This window comes from Phascolarctos cinereus, unplaced genomic scaffold (genome assembly GCF_003287225.1).
Source record: "Phascolarctos cinereus isolate Bilbo 61053 unplaced genomic scaffold, phaCin_HiC Scaffold_4;HRSCAF=312, whole genome shotgun sequence".
In the NCBI taxonomy this organism is placed as follows: Eukaryota; Metazoa; Chordata; class Mammalia; order Diprotodontia; family Phascolarctidae; genus Phascolarctos; species Phascolarctos cinereus.
The window spans coordinates 217,103,063-217,127,603 of NW_027555847.1; the positions used below are offsets into that span (position 1 = coordinate 217,103,063).

At 35.5% G+C, this 24,541-nt stretch overlaps 1 protein-coding gene across 1 annotated transcript in view; it reads left to right on the forward strand.

Moving 5' to 3' along the window:
- The window catches only part of DNAAF5 (dynein axonemal assembly factor 5), a 74,052-nt gene that overhangs the window by 17,094 nt on the left and 32,417 nt on the right, over positions 1 to 24,541 (forward strand). Inside the window, exons 5-7 of the mRNA XM_020977312.2 lie at positions 8,951 to 9,183; positions 18,513 to 18,725; positions 23,501 to 23,644. Of these exons, the coding sequence (XP_020832971.1) occupies positions 8,951 to 9,183; positions 18,513 to 18,725; positions 23,501 to 23,644 (590 nt within the window). The remainder of the gene's footprint in view (positions 1 to 8,950; positions 9,184 to 18,512; positions 18,726 to 23,500; positions 23,645 to 24,541) is intronic.

Sequence of the window (24,541 nt, forward strand, 5' to 3'; positions counted from 1 at the left end):
ATGGGGCAGACAATATGGCAAATCATTATTTGTACAGGAAAGGAATTCTGAAATTGAAGGAAAGTCTAAGTGACTAAAATTATATGACTGTCTGAGTTTAATTTGGAAGGCAATATTATGTATCGGTGTCTTTAAAGAATTGTTGTTTCTTTTGTCAAATTGAAAATCTTACTCATCTTACAGAAATGGTTATATACCATAACAACCAAGTAGATTTTCATACCATTTGGAAAAGAGGCAATAGAACCACCAAGTTGGAACTAAGGAGAAAAATGGTTTGTTTGTCCTCTCTTTTGTTTTAGTCATGGCAGTTCTGGTCCAGGTAATGTGCTTTAGGTATTGGAATCACAAATGATTCCTTACAGCAGATTTCTTGGGAATTCCTGACTCTGTATGTTCTCTGATATTTCTTGAATTAGGTGTTAGGAAAATGTTTATAGTAGATATCTGTATGAAGATAACCCTTAAACCACAAGTCAGGTGATGCTCTTATATTTCATGATATTCCTGTGTCTTTGGATAGATGCTAAGATTAATTACTCCCTGTTTCTCTCCTTTTTTTTTTGACTTGTTAATAGATTATGAAAATATATTATTTACTTTTTCATTGTAATTAAGTATTTTGTTTCTTTTTTTAATTTATTTTTAGTTTTCAGCATTCACTTCCATAAACTTTTGAGTTTTCAGTTTTCTCCTCCTTCCTCTCCCCATTCCCTAAGACGGCATGCAATCTGATATAGGCTCTACATATACATTCATATTAAACATATTTTCACATTAATCATGTTGTAGAGAAGAATTAGAACCAATGGGAAGAACCACAAGAAAGAAGAAACAAAACAAAACAACAAAAGAAAAAAAGAGATCGAATAGTATGCTTCCATCTGCATTCAGACTCCATAGTTCTTTCTCTGATGTGGACAGTATTTTCCATCATGAATCTTTTGGAGTTGTCTTAGATCCTTGCATGGCTGAGAAGAGCCAAGTCTATGAAAAGTTAGTCACACGCAATATTCTCTTGAACTCTGCATCAGTCCATACAAGTGTTTCTAGGTTTTTCTGAAGTCCTCCTGCTCATCGTTTCTTATAGCACAATAGTATTCTGTTACATTCGTATACCACAACTTGTTCAGCCATTTCCCAATTGATGGGCATCCCCTTAATTTCCAATTCTTGGCCATCACAAAAAAAGCTGCTATAAATATTTTTGTACTGAATACTTTTTTTTTTAGTGAGGCAATAGGGGTTAAGTGACTTGCCCAACGTCACACAGCTAGTGCGGGTCAAGTATTTGATCTGAGACCGGATTTGAACTCTAGAATACTTGTTTCTTAAAGTAATAATATATGCATTGGCAAAGACAAAAAAAGTAACACACTGGAACTTGAATGAAACAAATATATAGTGAATGTGTGGGATATTTACAATCTAATAGTTTAATGTAGCACTTCTCTTGCTTGAATCTCTGATGTTAAAATGATCTTGAAGATCATACATCTTTGCCTTCAAGGATAGTGTTGCCAAACTGTGAAATACAGCATTAAAATACATTGTTTTTTGTATAATATTTGATGATAGATTTACTATCAAACTGGGATTTTCCTATTTACCAGAATCATTGTATCAAATAATGTTTTTTCTTTCTATCATTAGATCTTGTACTTGTAGCTCAGCCTGCAAATATTATGGTAAAGAGCAGTAAATCTAGTGTAAAATAAGCATGCACGTTTTAGAAGGCATGAATCAGAATTGTAGCTTCAATATTTCAAGGATTAGGGATTTCATCCATATGGATACTGCTTCCACCAGTGCAGATAGCAACCCCTCTCTGACTTAGTTTATAGTTTTTCAGAGTAACTCTGGCCTTAAACTTCATCACCTAACCTGGTGGTTATCCTCTCCAAATTTGGATAGGCTGGTCCATGGATTACAAACATGCAAAGTCTACTACCACATCTCTATTCAAAACCTGCTATAGTTTGAGCTCCTGTGGCATAATCTTTTTTATTAGAATGGGACTTTGATAAAGGGAGAGACTTAAAAGGTTAAAACAATTAGAATCAGTAGTTTTTTATACTGATTTACAAAATGGATTTGAAAAGGAATTCTTCTCTTTAAAAAAAAGGGGGGGATCAAAATTCATACCAAAATGTAAAGAATACTTATTCTTATTTTTAAAATTATTTCCCCTTTCCCATAAAGGGCCTTTTGAGGATTCCCCCCACCTTTGAAACCCTGGTAATCTTCTCTCTCTGACTGGTATTTAAAATTCACATTTGTGTTATTTAGCAGTGGTATAGTAGCCATTTGGTTGTCTATAGCGTGACAGAATTACAGCTTGGTTTTGAATATTGTCAGGTGACTTAAAACTTTATAAATGGGTCAGATATGACTAATTCTTCATAGAATATACTATTTTTGTAACAACTTTCTTCACATTCTTAATACTGTAGTTTTATTATCTCTATACTATTGAATTGCCTACTAAACCAGTGAACAAATATTTGAGTACCTTCTATGTGAAAGGCACTAAGTAGGCCCATACTTGCCACAAATCAGTATGGAAATTGGGATAAATCAACTTTGTAAAAATTGATGTGTTTGGATTGGATCAGTGTTTTGTAGCATAATTTATGCTGCAGACTGCTATACAGTGTCGAAATTTTCTACATGGATCATTTCAAATATGATGGCTTTCAGTAGTTCAAAGGTTTGTCCCAGAGCTGCCTAACTGAGATACTGGGATGTGGAATTCAGTGGTGATAACTTGGTTGGAAGTTTGCTCAAGGGCTCCTACCCAGGTTTGGAGAGCATAAGGTGTGAAGAATCTGGGTTTTGTGTTTTGAAATTTCTAGGCTTAAATAAGTAAGGACATTTTGGTAATAAAAGTTTTCTGAGTTGTTAATTATCAACAATTGGAAAAGTGACTGCTTATCATTAATTGGGCAGTGCTGAATTTGAAGATCTTCATGATCCCTCCCAGCTCTAGTGACTTGTGAGGCTTTTGTTGTTGTTGTTCAGTCCTTTCAATCACGTCTGACTCTTTCTGATCCTATTTGGGGTTTGGCTTTCTTTCTTTCTTTTTTTTTTTTTTAAGGCAATTGGGGTTAAGTGACTTGTCCAGAATCACACAGCTAGTAAGTGTCAGGTGTTTGGTCTGAGGCTGGATTTGAACTCTGGTTCTCCTGACTTCAGGGCTGGTGCTTTATCTACTGCGCCACCTAGCTGCCCCCCATTTGGGGTTTTCTAAGCAAAAATATGGAGTGGTTTGCTGTTTCCTTCTCCAGTTCATTTTACAGATGAGGAAACTGAGGGTTAAGTGAGTTGCCCAGAGTCACACAGTCAGTAGGTGTCTGAGGCCAGATTTGAACTCAGGAAGATGAGTCTTCCCTGACTCCAGGCCCAACACTGTGGTACCTAGCTGCCTCCAAGGCTACCACCTTATAAGTAAAGAAATCTATTAAATACTTAGTAAGGAAAGTTTCGTACCTTTTTCTCAACAGGAATGCAGGTAATTATTTTTAAAGGAACAAAATATATTTCCCCAATGAAACAAACCAGTCTAGAATAGACTAAAATATTAATTTTGTCAGATCCTCTTTCAGAGTCTGACAGGAATATAAGTTCCTGTCAGAGCATGAAGTAAAAACTGATGGAGGGGGCAGCTAGGTGGTGCAGTGGATAGAGCACCAGCCCTGAAGTCAGGAGGACCTGAGTTCAAATCCGGCCTCAGACCAAACACTTGACATGTACTAGCTATGTGACCTTGGGCAAGTCACTTAACCCCATTTGCCTCACTTAAAAAAAAACTGTTGGAAACAGAAGGAATGTTTATAACCAGTAATTTGAAAAAGTTAGTTATCCATCCCATGGATGAATATAATTGGACTAACATTTTCTTGGAGCAATGTTTATTCCAATGATGACTTCACCATTGAATTGAGTTATTTAGTTTGTCTGCACAACATCTTTTCTCTCTAGTAATTTTTTGGTGTTTGCAAGTACGATAGTGACCTTATCTTTGCTTCTTTGTATGAGCAATTGAAAAAATAAAATCATCCATTGTAAAGTATTTCTAGCCGTAACAATGTTAGGTTATGTTTAAAAAAACCAGTGATTTTAATGCTTGGGAACCTTTGCTTCAGTTCTCACAAAATCTAAACTTTATTAGATTTTCAACATTTTCTCCTGGAATTACTTTTCTGTTTTTAGGCTCTAAGTCTACATTTTAAAATCTGATTTTTCATGACTAACTGTTCTTTACAGTATCCCAAATCTATATTGGCAAGCTTATGGAAATGAACCTTAAGTCACTATTAATAAACTTTGTGCTCGTATATAATTAATACCCTTTCAAATGAAGATGTGAAAGATCCAGATCAGAAGTTTAGACAGTGTTGAATTATAATTTTGGTTATTTTAAAGAAAATAAGGTGTGAAAAGCACAACAACCAAATTTGTTGGCCACACTGTTTCCAGGTAGCTCCTTAATACTGCAAGTTTCCTATTATATGCTGTGCCGATGTCTTTTGAATGCCACAGGGAGCCTTCGAAAAGATTAGAAGAGGGTCATTTGTAGTCTTCAAGACAGTCATTTACCAGAACATAATGCTCTTAGACTGCAAAAGAGCAAGTTCATGCTTGACATGTATCTGACAATCACATGCAGGAATCCCCAGCAGCAAGATTTCTTTGTGACAGTGGGTTTCCGGAGTCCTCCTTTGAAATTATTTTTCTATTAAAATTGTTTCCCTTTCCAATGCTTGAGTGAAAGGGCAAGCACTTCTTCATAATGATGAGTGACCTGCCAGGTTTGTTTTATGCAAGAGAATGGAATCTCATCGTTACTTTGACTGTCTTGTGATACAAGTAGAATCCCCTTTTTAATGCAAGTCGTTCATTTCTTTATAATGGGGTTTTGTGTCGTTTCACTCCATGACTGACAACCTAGACTACCACTACTTTTTTGAGGTGTATTAGTTTCAGTCTTGGAAAGGAGAAAGGTTTGAACACAGTGTGTGATGTATCTTAAAAATTGCAGACAGCAGAGGAGTGTTGGATTGGGGAGAAGCTTTACATAGACTTTCAAGTGTTGTTGACTGTTGTTGAGTCTTGGCCACTGAGTTAGATTGGAGCTATTAATGAGGATAAAGACTGTCTCCCACCCTTAACTTGACCTCTTGAATGATTTCCTGTTGCTGTGTCACCCTCCACACATTTATTCTAAAGCCCTTGCTTTGGAACCTTTCAAACACTTCCATTAACCCCTCACTCTTCTGCTCACTTGTTAGTGTGTGCAAGTGTGAATATACCTCATATGTGGGAACACTATTTTTAAGAAATTACTCACAATAGACAGTGCTTCTGTCCATAACAGTGTTGGGTTACGTTTAAAAAAAGAATTGGTTTCAGAGCTCAGGGCCGTTTGTCTCAGGTCTCACAATATCACTGATTTCTAATGACTTTTCTGGTAGGCATATCAAGGAGGAAGAAAACTGTGAAAGAATCATGGAGGTATTAAAGTGTCTCATCCTTATTTACAAAACTGAGTCTTACCAGCCTTCAACTTTAAACACTACTACATTGAATTAATGTTGGGGTTCTTCAGAATGATAGTAGTACTATAACGCAGTAGATGGAAAGTAATAAATTACTTGAAAACGACACCATAAAACCTTACAGTAAATGATCAGAATACATTAATATTCAATACAGCTTAGAAATGTTATGTACATAGTAGGGGCTGAATAAGTACTGGTTGTTGGGATAACTAATAAAGCCACAACTTATCTGAAAAATGGTAGTTGTGTGTAAGAAGAAAATTATATTGTCAGCCATGAAAATTAAATAACAGTACAATTATTCCACTAAACCCTTTGACATAAGGAAGTCTTTTAAAGCATAGGAATATATTATTTTATATTGTCTTAAAATATTAAGTGAAAAGGTGTAGAGTAGGAAGGAACGAGGAGTAATAGGGAGTTAGTTCCATAGGAACAATGTTGTAAATGGTCATTTGACCAGATAATGTTGTAGCAAGGTTTCATGACTTTAACATGGTTTTTGTTGTTCAGTTGTTTCATTTGTGTCCAACTTTTTGTGACCCCATTTGAGGTTTTCTTGGCAAAGTTACTGGAGGGATTTGCCATTTCCTTCTTCAGCTCATTTTACAGATGAGAAAACTGAGGTTAATAGAATTAAGTGACCTGTGCAGGGTCACAATCTTGATCCCAGGGCTGGCACTCTATTCACTGTCCACCTAGATGCTAAGATGGTTTTTGGTTATACTGTATTGTTGATGTATTGGAGAATGAATACTGGATTGATTGACCTTATTTAGGTATTTGTATACAACACATTTTGGAAGAATTTTTAGAAGTATTTTGGTAATCTCTTAAATTTCTGATTTTACAGTTGTTAACTATATGTCTATAAGCGTTTATTGTCCCTATTTTACGGTTAGAGAAATTGAGGCATGGAGAAGTGATTTTCCAAAGGCACACAGTAAGTCATTTTAGGAGAATGAATGTGATTTTGAGTTTCTAATACTAAACCTATGGGTTTCTACTTAGTTGGAAGTATTAATTAGAAGTCTTAAATTATTGACTTTGATTCTGAGATTCCACTATCATTAAGTGGGGGAGGACAGAAGGTTGTCTTCACAATTATTTCTTACGTTAATTTAGCCAAATTTGGTGGTGGTTTTGTGATGAGAAAAAGCAGGGACAGGAAATGTCCAACTAAATTCATTTTTGCTTTTGCCCTAAGCCAAAATTTGAACTTTGATCTTCAGGAGTGAAAGGTAATACCATTTTATTGCTTATAAAGGTTGTTTCCTTCTCCCACCTATTAGGTCTCAGTTTGTAGTTAAGATGTGAACTTTGACATGACTATTACTTTTGATTTCCTTTTGAATATCCCCCTTTTTCAACTTTGGGCCTCCATCATGTTTTATGTCTAGCATTGAATTTATATCAATTATTTCTCCTCCTTATCATGCACTTTCAGAAGTTAAACTGTTAACCATTTTATTTTGGTTCTGTAGTGAAAATAAACAATAGGAGTTAGCTTCATAAATGTTTGCATCACTCTTATCTCTTGTTACTTAAGGTTGAATAAATCTTTTAATATAATTGTCAGTTGTGTTACTTAAAAGCTTAACCAGTGCCATTGTTCCCTTTGTACAGTTTTGCAGACTTTTGCCTGCTTAAATTGTCTTTTTCCATGCATTTTGCTTACTAAAGTACTGCAATTATGTTTTCAAAGAAAAGATTAATAGGTGATTGCTGAGCTTTCTGGGCACCTGACCTAGTAGTTTTAGACTCTAGTCCTAAGAAGTTAATAATTGCTTTAGACCTTAGGGTAAATTCATGTTGTTTACCTTTCCTGCCAAATTGCATCCGACTTTTTTTTTTAAGCTACTGTATAATAATGAAAAAGCCTGAACTTAAGGTTCTTTTTTCCATAATTTTAAGTGCAGATAGTAAAGCCTGATTTTCTTTCAAACTGAAATAAATTTAGCTTCTGTCCTCTTTTGGCCCACTATCTTTTTCTGCTTAAAAACTAATGAATGCAACACCACAACCACCTTGTGCTTTGATCTCCCAATGATAACCATTGCAGGTTGCTGGGAAAGTGAAGACTGATGAGTGTTCACAGCCAACAGAACAATTGAATGACTTTCCATTGAGCAACCACAATCATTGCCTTAGGATACAGGTGCAGACCATGTATTGTAGAAAGAAAGAAAAAATCTTTGACAGCAGGTAGCTAGAGGGATAAAATGTCTAAATTCAAACATTTGAAATGAAAGAACTTTTGAAAGGGAATGGGCAAAAAGAATCTTTTTTTTTTTTAAATTTATGCCTCTGGTCAAATAGGATTCCACTCCATATTTATCTTTGTAGAAAGGTTATTTTTTTAGATGACCTTTTCCCATTTGTTGTTACTTCTTATAATTCTAGATGGTTTTTTCCCACAAATTGAAATTGGAGGTAATTTACTATATTAGATATTTTTAAATTTTGTTATAGATTTTGTAGCTCTAACACTGTACTTAAGATATGTGTGAGTATATGCGTGTGCATACAGTCATTTACATAGGCACACAGTTTGGGACTGATAAAGGAGGGATGAAACAGGTTGCATTCAGTCAAACTGGTTATCAAAACAACCACTTTTGTAGACTTTTTAAAAAATTCAGTCTGCTGGTTTTCAAACTGTCTTTTGTTATATAAGCACAGTCTGAGATTACCTGTTGGGCAATGGCAAATAGTGGATTAAAAAAATAACAATAATTTAATTTAAAGAGTAAATAAGATATGAATCATTCCAAAGAAATTCCTATCATACTGTAAGGATAACAGGTAAAAGGAGAAAGGTAGGAAATGAGGGAAATCATTAGTAAACACTATTTTTTAAGAGAACATACTCTTTAAATCTTCGTGCTTTATCGTTTTACTTATCATTTTTGGAAATGTTGGGTTTTTTACGACTTCAAAAGATAACCTGTATGTTCAGCACCCTGTTAATTCATATATCTTTATACTCTTTCTCAAAATCATTGGGAAAAATTTGCACATATTCATCTTGAAGCAAAATTTGTCCTTTTGACTTAGTGTAGTTAATTATAAGGAAACCCATGGAAGAGAACACACAAGTTAAAACAAAATTTTTCTTCTTTGCATCATCTCCACTGGTTTTTAGTTATCCTGCTTATGTACATACCTACCTATGTTTCTTAAGTTTGTAACTTTTCTTTTATTATCAATCAGCTGTTTAGTAACCATTTCCTATCAGCGGGCACTGTGGTAGGTGTTAGAGGAAGATGATTAAGAAAGAAGTGGTATTGCCTATAAACCTAACCTCATATATTTAAAATATTACATTGTTTTTCTTGAATTTAGTGTATGAATGAGGTTTTTAATTGTTTTTTTTCCCTTTCCTCCAGTGATTCGTCCAGTATTGGGATGCCGGGAACTTGTTTTCAGAAACCTCTCCAAAATTCTCCCGGCCATCTGTAATGATATAACAGACTGGGTTGTAGGAAATAGAGTAAAATCAGCTCAGCTTCTGGCTGTCTTGTTACTCCATGCAGAAGATCACATTACACAGCACTTAGAAATAGTGCTCAGAACCCTTTACCAGGCTTGCTCAGATGACGAAAAGTCTGTGGTTAACAATGTAAGTTAAATTTTTTTATCATATTCTTTTCCTTAAGCATAAAAATAAGTTTGATCCCTCTAAACAATTAATTTTTTGAATGCTATTATTTAGGCTTTTATTTCCACTGATATAAAAAAATTCATGCACACATGTGTGAAATTATTCTTTGTTTTTTTAAGATAACATTTACTGACAGTGATTACAAACCAATTATCTGATGAGACCAATCTATATCCAATTGTTGTTCTACGTAGAATTTAAGAAGGCAATGAAGATTAACTCAAAGTATATCACAGTCTCACATTGGAAATTAATTTAAAGTATATCACAGTGACCATTTTTCTTCCTTCCTCCCGTCCTTTTGACAATTTCATTGATGTTTACTACATAATTTTTTGAGTGTGTAAGATAGAAGTGAACCCCAAATGAGTCACTTTTCCTTCCTGATAAACTGTTTTGGTAAAGGACTTAGTAAGTTGAAGATTGGTGTACTATATATGGATTTCAATTAATGTATTATATTCCTGTACTCCACTCTAGTATTAAGAATTGAGTCATTAGGGTTCCTAAAGTTACCAGTATTGATGGAGTCCTGGCTATGACAGTTTTGAAAGTTTTGGCATATAGTAAAGCTTATAAAAACTACAACTTAAATTATAGACTGTAGTTTAGCTGTTACACATACTGATGTCATATAACCTAAATACATGATCTCTGTAGTGGGGTGTCTGACCTTGTAGTTAAACATCTGGAACCAGTTAGCTCAATTAATGAGAACACTATGCTTATGGCGAACTCAATCACATGTGGACCAGTTGGTTTTACTCTGTTCGTAGACACAGTTAGCCACTGACTCTGGCAAGCGAACTCACAAATTTGTGCAGCTGATATTTAAAAAAACAAAGAAAGAAAAGACAGCAACAGGACACTATAAATCTATCAATTACAGGGAGAAAAAAATCTCAAAACATACAATATACTGATAGCATAATATTATGCAATGCTGACTTTTAGTCAGTCATTAACATTTATTAAATGCCTACTGTGTGCCAAGTATCGTGCCATATGCAGGGGATACAAAAACAGACAAAAAATGGTTCCTGTCCTTAAGGAGCTCACAATATAGTGAGGAATTAATAACATCATCTTGATGTATAAAGAATAATTGTAATTAGAATGAAAATATTTTATTTTACTTCATCTGTAGTACATATCAGTGAGTGCATATTTCATACTCATACAAGTGAGCATTTTTAAATGAATTTCAAATTTTTATGCGATTCAGAATAATTTGGAACGCCGCAACTACTTTGTCTTTCTAAAAATCTTCTGCTAAGGAGGACTCCAGAGTTCCTACATGCTTTTCTTTCCTCATTCTTGAGAAAAATTACACTTAATAATGTAGGTAAGAATGGCATTCATTCCATCTGCATCATATTAAAAATAAATTCTACATTAGATTTTCATCATATAACACTGTAATCTTTAAAAAATTAAAATTGTTGATGACAGTAAGAGAGAAGGAGGGTAGGTAGAAATAGATTGCAGTTGTGTCGTTAAGAAAATGTAGCAGAAAGAATTTGGACTAGTCATGAAGCAAGAGCGAGGGATGGTCAGTAGACAGCTCGAATGCTGGCTTGCTAACCATGGAATATTAAACAACCTAGAATGAGGATTCTTAACCTTTTTCTGTATCATGGACCCCTGTGGCAGTCTGCTAAAGACTATGGACCTCATCTCAGAATAATATTTATGAATGAATAAAATAAAAGACAAGGGATTACCAAGAAGACCAATTGTATTGAAATATAGTTATCAGGGTATGTGCGCATGCGTGTGTGTGTGTGTGTGTGTGTGTGTGTGTGTGTGTGGTGTGTGTTTAAATAAGTTCATAGACTCTGGGTTAAGAGCCCCTGGCTTAGAGGAGGGTCCTCAAAACACTGAGTAGATAAATATCCTATGGGGAATGTTTGGAGAACAGAGACAAGAAGTGCTCAGAATGGGAAGTCAGAGAAACCTTGCCATCTGTACCAGGAAAATGAGTAGCCACCTTAGCAAGCTCACAGATCCTATTTGAGTAAATTACATCTGAAGACTTGTTTTGTAAAGAAAGCATGTGGCAGTCCGCTTTAAAAGTACATTTTAGTACTTTAATCTTAAATGCTACCTAATTGAAGCATTACAGATAGTTTAGAAAATATATCTTGTCTCACAATCACTAAATTTAAGTGTGTTGAAGCAACAAGTTTTGTGTTTAATAATGATTATAATTGTATACCCCTTTCTGGTAAATTTCACTTTTTAATTTGTAGTATGCTTTTTTTTTTGAGGCAATTGGGATTAAGTGACTTGCCCAGGGTCACACAGCTAGTTGTGTACAGGTCCTCCTGAGTCCAGGGCCAGTCCTCTATCCACTGTGTCACCTAGCTGCCTCAAGAGAAAACTTTTTTTTTTTTGCTTTCTGGTGAGGCAGAGTTAAGTGACTTGCCCGGGGTCACACAGCTAGTAAGTATCAAGTGTCTGAGGCCAGATTTGAACTCAGGTCTTCCTGACTCCAAGGCCGGAGCTCTATCCACTATGCCACCTAGCTGCCCCCTAAGAGAAAACTTTTAAATGGAATATAATCTCATTAATTTGGTGATGAGAGTTAGGGGAGTAGTCTAGATCTGTCATTTCATAGATGGAATAAACTCCCTTCTGTAGAAATTCCCTCTGTTAATACGGTTCAACAATTTGTCTTGTCACTTATCATTTAAAGGGTTTTCTAGAGCATTGAGATGTTAATTGGCATACTCACGTTCATGCAATTAGCATGTGTCAGAGGTGAGGTTCAAAACTAGGTCTTCTTGACTTCTTGGCTAGCTCTCTATCTACTGTGCCATATAGCTTTCCTACATCTCATGAAGCATAGTATTAATGTTGAGATTGATTTATAATTAAAATAAGTTTTCATACATCTAAAATTATTTGATTTTAACTGATATCCGCAGTTCAACAAATTTATTAAGTATCTACTAAGTGTAGGCACTGTGCTAAGGATGCAAAGATGAAAAAAGTTATACGTTCCTTTCCCTCATATTTTCAAAAAGCTTTTTAATTTTATGCAATTAAAATTGACCGTTTTACCTTCCGTGATCCTCTGTGTCCCTTGTTTGATCATGAACACTTCCCCTATTCATAGACCTGATAGGCAATTTCGTCCTTGCTCTTCAAATTTATGGTGTTGCCCTTTACGTCTAAGTCACGTACCCATTTGGATGAAGGGATATAACATGCACATATATAATAATATAAAATATGATATGATGTGGTCAAGGTAGAGAACCAGAAAAGATACTTGAGGAAAATTTGAGGAAGAAGAGAATATTAAATTGAGATCTAGAATAGAGTACCTGAGCCAAACCATGAAGGAGAAAAAGGATTAAGAAAGGTAGAAATGATAGAGTACAGTCTACAAAGGCATGAAGGCAGTAAATGGCCTGCCAACTTTAAAGAAGACAACAGTATTGTTTAACTGGCATGAAGAGTACAGAAGAGAAATAATGGGAAATAAGGCTTTTAAAGGTGGTCCTCAAGGTGTCCACACTTCCACCTTTGGGACACTGTAAGCTGAGAGCCTTGCCTCTTACTCTACTGAGAAAATTGAATCTCTTTGTCGTGGGCTTCCTCTCCTCCCCTTCTCTTCATCTTATACTCCTTTGACCTGCCTCTCTCCTCCTTTTTTCCAGTCTCTGATAATACAGTGGACTACCTTAACAAGTCCAACCTCTCTGCATGTACTTTTGATTCCATATTCCAGTAGATTGCCTCAATTATCAATTATCCTCTTCCACCCACTCTAATACTCAACCTCTCCCTATTCTTTTCCTATTACCTTTAAACATGCCCAGGTCTCCTAATCCTTAAAAGGAAAAAAAAAGTCACCTTCCCTAGACCCTACCATTCTTTCAAACTATCGTTCTTATCTTTCTTACTTTTTTTCAGCGAAACCCCTGAAGTCATTTCGTTCATTTCATTCATTCCTCAAACCTTTATAATTTGGCTTCTGAACTTTCAACTGAAGCTGCTCTTTCTAAAGTTAAATTTTAATCTCCAAATCAAATCATCTTTTCTCAGTCTTCATCCATCTTGACCTCTTAGCTTCATTTGACACTTTTATTTTTCACTCAGCAAAAAAATACCTTCTCATACTTTTACCTCTCCCCCCACCCCCAAGTTGAGAAGGAAAGAAAAACAAAACCCATTACAAACACATGTAGTCAAAACAAATTTCCCCATTGACCATGTCCAAAAGAATTTGTCTTATTCTTCACTCTGATTCTTTTGCTTCTCTATCAGGAAGTAGTAGGTTGCATGTTGTATCATTAGTCCTCTGGAATAATGGTTGGTCATTACACTGATAAGAGTTCCTAATTCTTTTAAAGTTTTTTCTTATACCCTATTGTCATTATATAAATTTTTCTTCTGGTTATGTTCACTTCAGTCTGCATCAGTTCATGCAAGGCTTCCCAAATTCTCAGAATCCTTCTTCATTATTTCTTACTTCAGAGTACTATTCAGTCACATGACTTGTTCATCTATTTTCAATTGATGGACACCTCCTCAGATTTCCTTTCTTTGCGACCTCAAAAAGAGTTATAAATATTTCTGTATATTCTTAATTAGTTTGTTTTCCTTAGGACTAATTCCTCCCTTAATTTCCTCCCTCTAAATCCCTCTCCCCCACTTCTCCCTTTCTCTTTTATTTCCAAGTTTCTCTGCAGCTCTGATCTTTTTATGAGGAATGCTTAGAAGACCTGTGTTGTATTAAAAATCCATTTATACTCAGTTGTGCTGAGTAAGTTGTTGTTACTGGTAAGTATGCATCATTTGCCTTCTGGAATGTAGTTTTCCAGGTTCTCCACTCCTTGAGAGTGGTGACTGCTAAATTGTGTTTAATCTCAATTGTGGCCTCTCAATATTTGAATTTCTTCTTTCTGGCTACTTGCAGTACTGAAATATTTCTTTGACCTAAGAGCTCTGGATTTTGGTTTCTGGAAGTTTTCATTTTGAAGTGTCTTTCAGGAGGTGATTATTATATTCTTTTTATTTCCACTTTGCCCTCTGGTTCTAAAAGATCTGGGCAGTTTTCTTTCAATATTTCTAGAAATATAATATCTAAACCCTTTTTTTTGTCTTGATGTTCAGATAGTCCAATGATTCTTTATTTTTTCTCCTTGATCTTTTTTCCAGGTAATTTGTTTTTGCTGTGATATATCTTACATTGTCTTTGTTTCTAATGTTTCTTGTTGTCTCGTCATTTGGTTCATTTTGATTTTTTGCTTGAGTAAGTCTTTATACTTCTTGTTTGTACCAAGCTGTTAATTCTCTTTTCAGTTCTTTCTTCCGTTGTTCTTATTTCTTTTCCAATTTTATTAACTCAAGCGCTCTCATTCCGTGTATAAAAACATTTTGTTATCTCTTGCTTTATCTTCTCCGAGAATTCTATTTGAGTTTGTGCTCAAGCTGTGTTTTTCCTGAGGCTTTGCTTGTAGAAGTTTTGGAGTCTTTCTGCTATGGATTTGTGTCTTGAGCTTCCTTACCACCATAATAGCTCTTTGTAGTGGGATTCTTTTTTTGTTTGCTTCTTCCAGCTTACTTCCTGACTTTAGACTTGGTGTTAGAGCTGGCCTCTGCCAAACTTCTGGAGGGAAGGTTTGAGCTGGTCCTGTTGCTGCTTTTTTTGAGCTATTTATTGAGTGTTGTGTTATTGCAGGATTTCAGGGACAGACTAGGGACCTGCAAGATTTCAGTGCTCCCAAAGTAGTCTGATCCAAAACTAAGTCTGCTGCCCCCCTGGTCTTAGTTCTACAGGTTCCTGACCTGGAGTTTGGTCTGAGCAATATTATATTATTGCTGCTGGACTCTACCTCTAGCAATCAGCTGGAAAGCGCTGTTGGTTTAGAGAGGGTCAGCTTCCCTTGGGTCTGAGATTTCTACCTTGGATATTCCTCTGCAGGCTGGCCTAGATCTTAGAACAGAGATCCAGCTCTGCTTCTAGGATCTGAGCCATACCCTTGTTCCTGTTTCAGAACTTCCTTCTTTCTCAGTACATAGTCCATGACCTCTCTACCCAGGAACATCATCCCTTGCCCAAGTCTCCTATCTATTTATCTATTCATTCATTCATTTCATTTAAAAGAATTTTTTTTAGTTCCAAATTCTCTCTCTCCCTCCTGCCTTCCTCCCACCCATTGAGAAGACAAGCCATGTGATATCAATCACACATGTGAAGTAATGCAAAACATTTCCAGATTAGCCGTGTTGCAAAAAAGTAAAAAATTAAAAAATAAAAAGCAAAAACTATAAAGTGAAAAAAAGTATGCTTCAGTCTTCATTCCGAGTTCATCAGTTCTCTCTCTGGAAGTAGATAGTATTTTTTATCATGGTTCCTTTGGAATTGTTGTGGATCATCATATTGATCACAGTAGCTATGTTTTTCACATTTGATTGTTGTTCCAATATTGCTGTTACCATGTACAATGTTTTCTTGGTTCTGCTAATATCACTTTATCAGTTCATACAAGTCTTCCCAGATTTTCCTGAAACCATCTTGCTCATTATTTCTTATAGCACAACAGTATTCCATTACAATCACGTACCACAACTTGTTCAGCCATTCCCCAATTGATGAACAGCCCTTCAATCTCCATTTCTTTGCTACCGGGTCCCCTTCTCAGTCCTCCCTCCATCTTTGATTGGGAACTGGTTAGTGGGCAACAAAACTGCTAGGTGGCCACTGTATCCACTGCAGTATCCCATTATGGGTCTGATGGTACCTGGTGTGAGTCTACACATGACTGCTGTTTGCACAGCCTCTGCCTGGGCACTGGAGTGCCCCCCATGCCAGTTTGCTCCTTGTCTGACTCCATCTCTAGTGTCTGAAGATCTATGCTGACCTGGTCTGGAAAAATGTAACCTTTTCTGGATTTTCACGTCAGGATTCGGTCTGGTACATTTTCTAGGTCTGTTTGGAGGAATTTTGTGGAAATAAGCGCAGCTATGCTATTTCCTACTATTGTGCCATCTTGGCTCTGCTTTCTCTTTGGTTTTTCATATAACTCTCTTGATTTTCCTCCTGTCTGTCTAACCACTCCTCATTTTTCCTTCCTGTTTTATTATCTACATCATGTCTCCTAACTGTAGGTGTTCTGTAAGGCATTATCTCAGGCCCTCTTCTTTTTTCTTTTTTGTTTTGTTTCTTAGGCCCTTTGCAGTCGCTACACTCTTTCTCTTGGTAACCTCTTCGGCTCCCATGGGTTTGATTATCTTAGTGTGTTTATTAAGGGCTTATACTATATGCCTGTTGCTGGACTAGGAGGTAGGGATTAAAAAACAAAAGCAGACCAGTTTGTAGCCTCAAGCAACTTATATTCTAGCAATAGAAACAGCATGTACCTATGTAGGCATGTACATAAAACATCAATAGGGATATAAAACACGTAAAGCAAATGCAGGGTAACCTTGGAGGAGGGGAACAGGAAAAGCCTCATGTAAAAGTAAGCCCTGGAGCTGAGTCTTGAAGGAAATAGGGGACTTAAGCATGTGGTAAGAGCATTTCGAACTTGGGGAACACCTGGTGCAAAGGGAGATAGAGTGTCACAGATGAGTAACAAGTGAGCCGGGGCAGCTAGATCATAGAGTACGTGGAGTAATATGTAAGAAAACTGGAAAGGAAAGATGGTGCCAGGCTGTGAAGAGCTTTAAATTCCAATTAGAAAATCCCTTTGGCAGCTGTGTGAGGATGGAGCCGAGGGAAGAGAGGCATGAATGGAGGGGAGCAACTAAGGCTTATTGGAGTGAGATGGTCCATCTGAGAGATAACAAAGGCCTAAACTAGGGTGATGGTTCTCTGAGTAGAGAAGAAAGGATATAATAAATGAGAGAGATTTGGAGACAAAGACATCAAGACTCAATAACTAATTGGATATGTGAAGTAAGAATGAAGAGTCAAGAATGACACCAGAGTTGTGAACCATGGTGACTAGAAGGGTGATGGTGTTCTGGATAGTCATCAGGAAGTTCAGAAGAGAGATGGATTTGGAAGAAAAGAGAACAAGCTTTATTTTGGATATGAAGAGTTTGGGATGCTTAAAGGATGTCCAGTTTGAAATTTACACTAGGTAATTGTTGGTGCATGACCAGAACCAAAGAGGAAGACTAGGGTTAGATAGAGAGATCTGAGGATTGTCTGCATAGAGATGAAGAGTTAAACTCATGGGAGCTGATGAGGCTGGGAAAATTATAGAGAGAAGGGAATAGGTACCAGGACAGAGTCTTGAGGAATACCCCCCAATTAGTGTGCTTGGCATGGATGATTCTGCAAAGAAAATGGAGCTTTTCCCTTTTTTTTTTGCTGGTATGATAGTTGTTTCTCTAAGATTATTTTTTTTGCCTCCACACATTTTCTTTTCCCCTGTAAAAATCTGGTAGATGACCACCCATCTTCTGAATTATTTATTCTTTGTGAAAATTATTATTGCTTCTCTGGTATAATTATCTGCTTTTTAGCTGAAGAGTATTGGTCTCATTTATTCTCTCTAGACCAACAGTTTTAATTTCTCTTCTAAAGGACTGAGAATACTTTTTGGTGTTCAGGAAGGAATAGATTTTAAGTGTTATGTTATGCAGCTTTCCTTTCCACTTGGAAAGGAGTTCCATCTGCATCATTTTCTGCTAGTTGAAAGAATAGGAATATGAAGCAAGTGAATTGAGACCTCCCAAATGGCATGGCAGAAAACTACTACAAGACTAATTTCTGGTTATTATTTTTTAATCTCAATTATGCTTACCTAGGGGCCATGTGTTTCATCATGCTACTGAAGGTTTTATTTGGAATTCTAATTCAGAAGCTATCTTGACAGTAGTATAAAGATGGAATAAAAATTGGATGATTATATAAATAAGACATTTCTAGTCATTCACATATTACTTTGAAGGTTGAAGGGAAGGAGAATAGAAACAGATATTAAATCGAGGACATATAGTTTAGGTTTATACTACCCTAAAACATGTATTTTATTGCTGTGAATTAAACTTTTTTCATAAAAATTATCTGACCCTGAGGAAAACTTATTTGCCTTATGAGCTTTATAATTATGTGCCAAAAAGATTTTTGCGTATGTGCTTTTATCAATACCTGATGAGTGGAAAAGGCTACATGGTAATTGCTAAAGCATTTTGAATGTGCAGAATTAAAGCAGACAGAAGTCAGTTGAGAGCAGGAAAGGAAAACATGGATACGTTGTTTGCTCTTTGTGTTTTCAAAATAATCATTTTCGTTTTCACATATTTGGTTTCTCTTACAGTGTATAAAATCAGCAGAATTGGTTGGAACATTTGTCAACCCTGAGGTGTTTCTGAAGTTAATCTTGCCAGCACTGAAAAAATCACTTCGTCCATCTTGCCTTATGGTCCTGGCTGCAGTTACTAGAGGCTGTTCAAGACAATCCCTTAAACCTCATCTAAATAACATTGCCAGCTACCTGTCACAGACACAGATTTGTCAAGGATCTGAAGATGTAAGAATATGTACAAAATGATGGGAAATGGGGAAATGTCAGTTAAGCATTTGGCAAGAAGCATTTGGTATCGCTATACATTTTGTCAATACGTAAATATGATTATTGGACTATTTTAGCATTGACACTGGATCTATGTCAGGAGATCAGTTCCCTCTGGTTTTAGTGAGCTTTTCATTGGCATCAGGGTGCTTTTTCACCAGAGAAAGAATAATGGATTTGGAGTCAGGTCTGGGTTTGAATTTGTGGGTTTGACAAGTATCGTCCAGTGATCATAGACAAATCATTTTACTTCTCAAACTCATTTTCTGCATCTGTTAAAGGGATAATAATTCTTGTGCCACCCATCTTACTGAATTGTTGTAAAGAAAGCTTTTTTAAAAAATATAAAGTATTATTAAAATGTGAGCTACCCTTATTGATATGTCGAAAATTCCATGACTTTGTCAGTATAACATCTATCCTAATTTTATACTGATTTCTTCAGCATATAATCTAATCCTATCTCTCCCATAAGAATCAGTATGGTACAAGTAAAAGAAGCCTGGATTTGAAATCAGAGAATATGGGTTTGAATCCTGTTACTCAGTTAGTATCTGTATTATTATAGGCATTATCTTTCATGTCCCTAGACTTTCGTTTCCTTGTCTGTGAAATAAGGGGTTTGAATTAAATGACCCTTCAGGTCCCTTCTGGCTAGAAATTTTTGTGATTCACATTGAAGTCTGTCCACATTATATGAATTGCTGTGTCCAAAAAGCTCTTCAACTGGTAGCCAGCTTTCTAGTGAGAAGCTTCGTCACTCATAGCTAGTGATCAAATGACAGTCCATAACTACCTCAGTAGGACCTTCCAGACATTGTGTTCTGCTGACATATCCTGCAAAATCCGAGGATCAACCTACATTTCTACAGTGAGGCATTGGGTGAAGGTGATTCATGATTTATTATTAACATGCTAATTAAATATTTATTAAGTACTTTCTCGTGTTTATGTCACTGTAGTTGTCACTGGGATCCAGAGGTAAAAATGAGACAGTCTCTGCCTTCAAGGAGCAACTCCTTTATCTCCCTAACATCTATATGAAGAAGTTAAGACCCTACTTCCGGGGCAGCTAGGTGGCGCAGTGGATAGAGCACTGGCCCTGGATTCAGGAGGACCTGAGTTCAAATCAGGCCTCAGTCACATAACACTTACTAACTGTGTGACCCTGGGCAAGTCACTTAACCCCATTGCCTAGCCAAAAAAAAAAAAGTTAAAAAAAAAGACCCTACTTCCTTATTCACATTCTACAGATGAAGAAACTTATACCCCCAAAATCTGAGCACACTCAAAATTACATAGATAGCACCATAGCCATAACTAAATTCCAATTTGGACCACTATTATAAGATTAAGGACAAATCTTAGCATATACCTAGTCACTCCAAATTAACCAATTAACTACCACTTTTACATTATTTCATTATCCAAATTAATATGTTACCCTAATGAACTGTTTAAAATAAACTAAATTAACCAGTTTTTATAAAATTGGTGTTTAGTTATTGTGAATCTGCTTAATTTTAAATTATGTTGTTAATACATCATAACCTAAGCTGGTAAGTTTTAGTTGCTTTTGAGTTGAAAAAATTGCTTTGTTTTCGTTAAAGTATGATACACTTAATACCTGAAAATCTATTCATAGGATGAGTTTTATAATATGCCTTGGCCTCATCAATTGAGAAAATGACTTGCCAGCTTTTCCACTATGTGTTAAGACCATGCTGTATGCCATAAGAATTTGGCATTTGTGCCTGATTAGAAATTCAGTGTTGTTTTGAGACTTTGTTGATAGACTGCTGGATAAAAAGTAATTATTAAATAATGCAAGATGAATTCTTACTGACTTTGTCATTGCATAATGGCCATCAAATCTGTTAACCAGTCTCAATTTCTGAAATGTTAGTACTGGAGTACATTTTAATGATTTTTGCTAAATTAATTTCAGTCATGTAATGCTATAGCATGAGTCATTAATTTTTTTATCTTAGCTTGTCTTGAACTTAGTCTAAGTTCTGCTCAGTTAGATCATGTAATCTCACTTTGCTGTTGTTTATGGATTGTCTTTTTGTTTGTTTGTGTTTTTCCAGGCAATTGGTGTTAAGTGACTTGCTCAGGGTCACACAGCTAGTGTCAAGTGTCTGAGGCTGGATTTGAACTCAGGTCCTCCTGACTTCAGAGCAGTGCTCTGTAATTCACTGTGCCATCTAGCTGCCCCCTTTTTGTTTGTTTTTAATTCTTTTTATTCTTTTGTCTACATTTGAGAACTGCAAATTCTTGCCCTTTCTAAAAAATGTTCTGGAAGTATACAATTTATAAGTCTCACAGGTGTCAAAAAAAAATGCCTTGTGTTAAAAACTTTGTATCAGGAAAAATGTACTTTCTATATCATGTTGGTCTCCCCAAAATTTAATCACTTCATCAGAAATGATAATCTTCAAGGTCAGAGAACATGTGCTATCTTCAATTTTAATGGTTTGTCCACTAAAAAACAAATTTTCCCAGACCATTTTTCTTAACATAGTCACCCTTCTAAAAATTCACCTCATTCATACAGTTTTTTTAAGTTGGCTCTTCATAACTACTTTAATTTCATCACTTAATTATGTAAATATGTTTTTGACACTCAAATACCCCCAAAGAGTATTAAGGAGATGGGGTATTCTAAATATGGATATAAATTTCTAATCCATTTAAAAAGAAACTTAACATTTTGCGTGGAAAAAACAAGACTGTTCAAATGCCCTACTGTAGCTTGAGCTAAAGCAATTCTATTTCAAAGCTGGAGCAAGGGCCCAAGCATTTTGTAATGAGATTTTTTTTTTTAAAGACAACAGTGCTACCAGAAAGTTAATTTGTAAGTTAAGAAAAGCTTTTTAGAGAAAACTGAAAAAAGAAGTTCACATATAAAAACAAACCATTAGTAATTCATAGAGGTACATTTTAAATGGAGGGCCCAGTCACAGACCTCCTTTATTGTTGCCTCTAAGTGTAAGTTTTGGTAAAAGGCACTTTCCCAGGGGTGTTGAGCCAAGTCCTGCACCTGGGGCTTAGCTAAAAGAAAGGAACTTGATCTTTTTCTTTGAAATATGTTTGTTTAAGGACAGGTAAGTGAAATAAGGAAATTGTATGATAACATAAACACTTATTCCAGTTTAACTAAAGGAAAATAATAGTTATTTTAACACATTCACCATTACTACACTGTTAAAATCCCCTCTGTACACAGACTCTTAAGTGTACAAGTCTTTGACAATTTCAAATATCTCATTTAATCAATACACAAATAGAATGGTATTCCTGCTGTGATTTTTTTCAAAAGACATTGAAAATTCACTGATTAAAACTTTATTATTACAATTAGGAAAAACTAGAATGCTATTTAAAAACATATAATTATTTTCACCCAAAAGATATTTTTGCATCGATTCATTTTCAAATGATGATGTTCACCTGTCGAAAGCTCACATATATTCGTGTTTGTGTGTGTATATATATATTATAATAGGTATAGAGTATGTATATTTCATAAGCCCTTAAATTTGCATGTGTAATTAGGTAATGTAACGAAAGCTAACAATGGCATCTACTTTTTAAAAAACTGGATTTATTTCCTCTTAATTTATAATTTGATAGCCCCTCAAGTAAGCCAAACAGTTTTACTTAGGTCAGGACCTGAAAAGCATTATTGTGAGATGAAAGAAAATCAGGCAAAGTACATGTGGTCAAATAATAATTCAAATAAAAAGGGGAAAATAAAACTTGAAATAGGGAATAAAAACATGGGCACATTTTAGCTAGGGTCATTAGCATTTCCATGTCTAGTAATCTCAGATCCAAACCTACAGCAAGCCTCAAAGTTCCCTGTTCCATCACAGGTCTGCTTTGTGGGTTAGGGTTGGTGTTCCATCCAGATCCTGGCCTTGTTATTGTGTACAGCACTAATTTGATGTGGGCTGTCAACATTGATTTATTATTGTGTAACGCTGCATGCTTTCATGGAGGGGAATGGGCAAAGCAAATAATTTTGTGCCCTACTGGATTTTTACATTTAATTACCATGATTATTATAGTTATTTTGAAGGAGGATAAGTGACATAGTAGATAGAATGTCAGATATAGAGTCAAGAAGACCTAAGTCTGAATCATACATCAGACACTTACTAGCCATGTGACTTCCAGCAAGTATACCTTCTGTCAACCTCAGTTTCCAAATCAAATGAAATCATATATTTAAAGCACCTTTTGAACCTTAAAGTTTAATATTTTAAAATATTAATATTTATTTTAAAGTATTATTTAATTTAAAATTAATATTTTAGAATGGGATTCTAGAGCAAGCTCATATTATCCGGTTTGTTTTATGGAAGAAAAACTGGCCCTTAATAAACTTTAGTAATTTATCCAAAGCTAAAAAACTAGTTAGTGAAAAAGCTGAAACTTAGAATCAAGACATCCCAAAATCCTAGTCCAACAGTTTTTTCCCCACTGCTCTACACAGTCCTTCAATCAATCAGTAGCATTTATTGAACAACTATAATAATAATCATAATCATAAAGTCATAGAATTTTAAACTGGAAAGGGATGTTATCAACTGATATTATATAATATTCCCATGTTTTACTGATGAGGAATCATACTCAGATTGACTTGCACAAGATCATATGACTTAAACTAAGCTGTCATATATTATTTTAAATGCCTAATTTTATTACTTGCACACTTTTTATAGAGCCATTATATGGAGCAGTTGCTTTGTTGTGTACAAGCATTACTCCAGGTGGGTCAGGAAGATTGCAAAGAATCAAGTTTGCAGCTCATGGAAGTTTTGGTGACAGTCATGGCTGTCTCAGGTGCTGCAGGCCTTCGTGAAAAGGTGAGTTTAATTGAGAACTCCCTTCATTGCCTCTTGACAAGATGAAGCTTACTACTAGAAAGATGATTATTTCTCCAAATGAAATGGAACTGTCTTCTATAAATCTTTTCTGATCTTGAGTTTCAGGCCTCAGGCACATATGACTAAAACTGACTAGCAAAGATTAAAGAATTTAGAACATTTGGAATGAGTCACTCAAGATGTGGCCTTAGGATGCACATAGAATTTTACATAGCCTCCAACTGCCAATTTATTTTAGTATCTGAGAGTGAAGACAAAATTAAATTGGAGTCTTAATTTTGGAGTGTTTTGCAAAAGAAGCATGTAAAAAAAAAGCTGCCATAAACCTTTTCCTCTACATTTAAATTTTCATTAAAAAAGAAAAAGTACTTACTTTGTGGCTGAATGTCTGGAGAAGAAAATTTCCCCACTCAATTGTGACCGAGTTTTACAAAATAATTTTTTCTCCATTGTTTATCGGTGTGCACAGATACATGATAGACATACATAAACACACATACATACGTATACACTAACCTCTGAACTTCCTCCAGATTTTCAATTCTGTCAGAATCAAAAGGATTTATTGGAATGAGATGTCATTTTCCCTGTTTTAATCATGCTGTTTTCAGACTGAGAAATGTGTTTTTCCCTGCTGTTTTTCTCTGTTTCCTGACTGACCTTAGGCAATTTTTCTCTGAAACCTAGTTGTTTTGCTATTAGCATGACAAAAGTGAGACCTTCCCATAGAATTTATAAGACCCATTGTGCCCAACTTGGAACTTTGCATTTTAGGAATCTCATTGCATTCTCTCACCTGTTAGGTACCTGTTTAAACTTTGTTTCATTTCTGTTTTTACAAACAACCTTCCTAAAGGGCATGTGTCTTAGGAGACA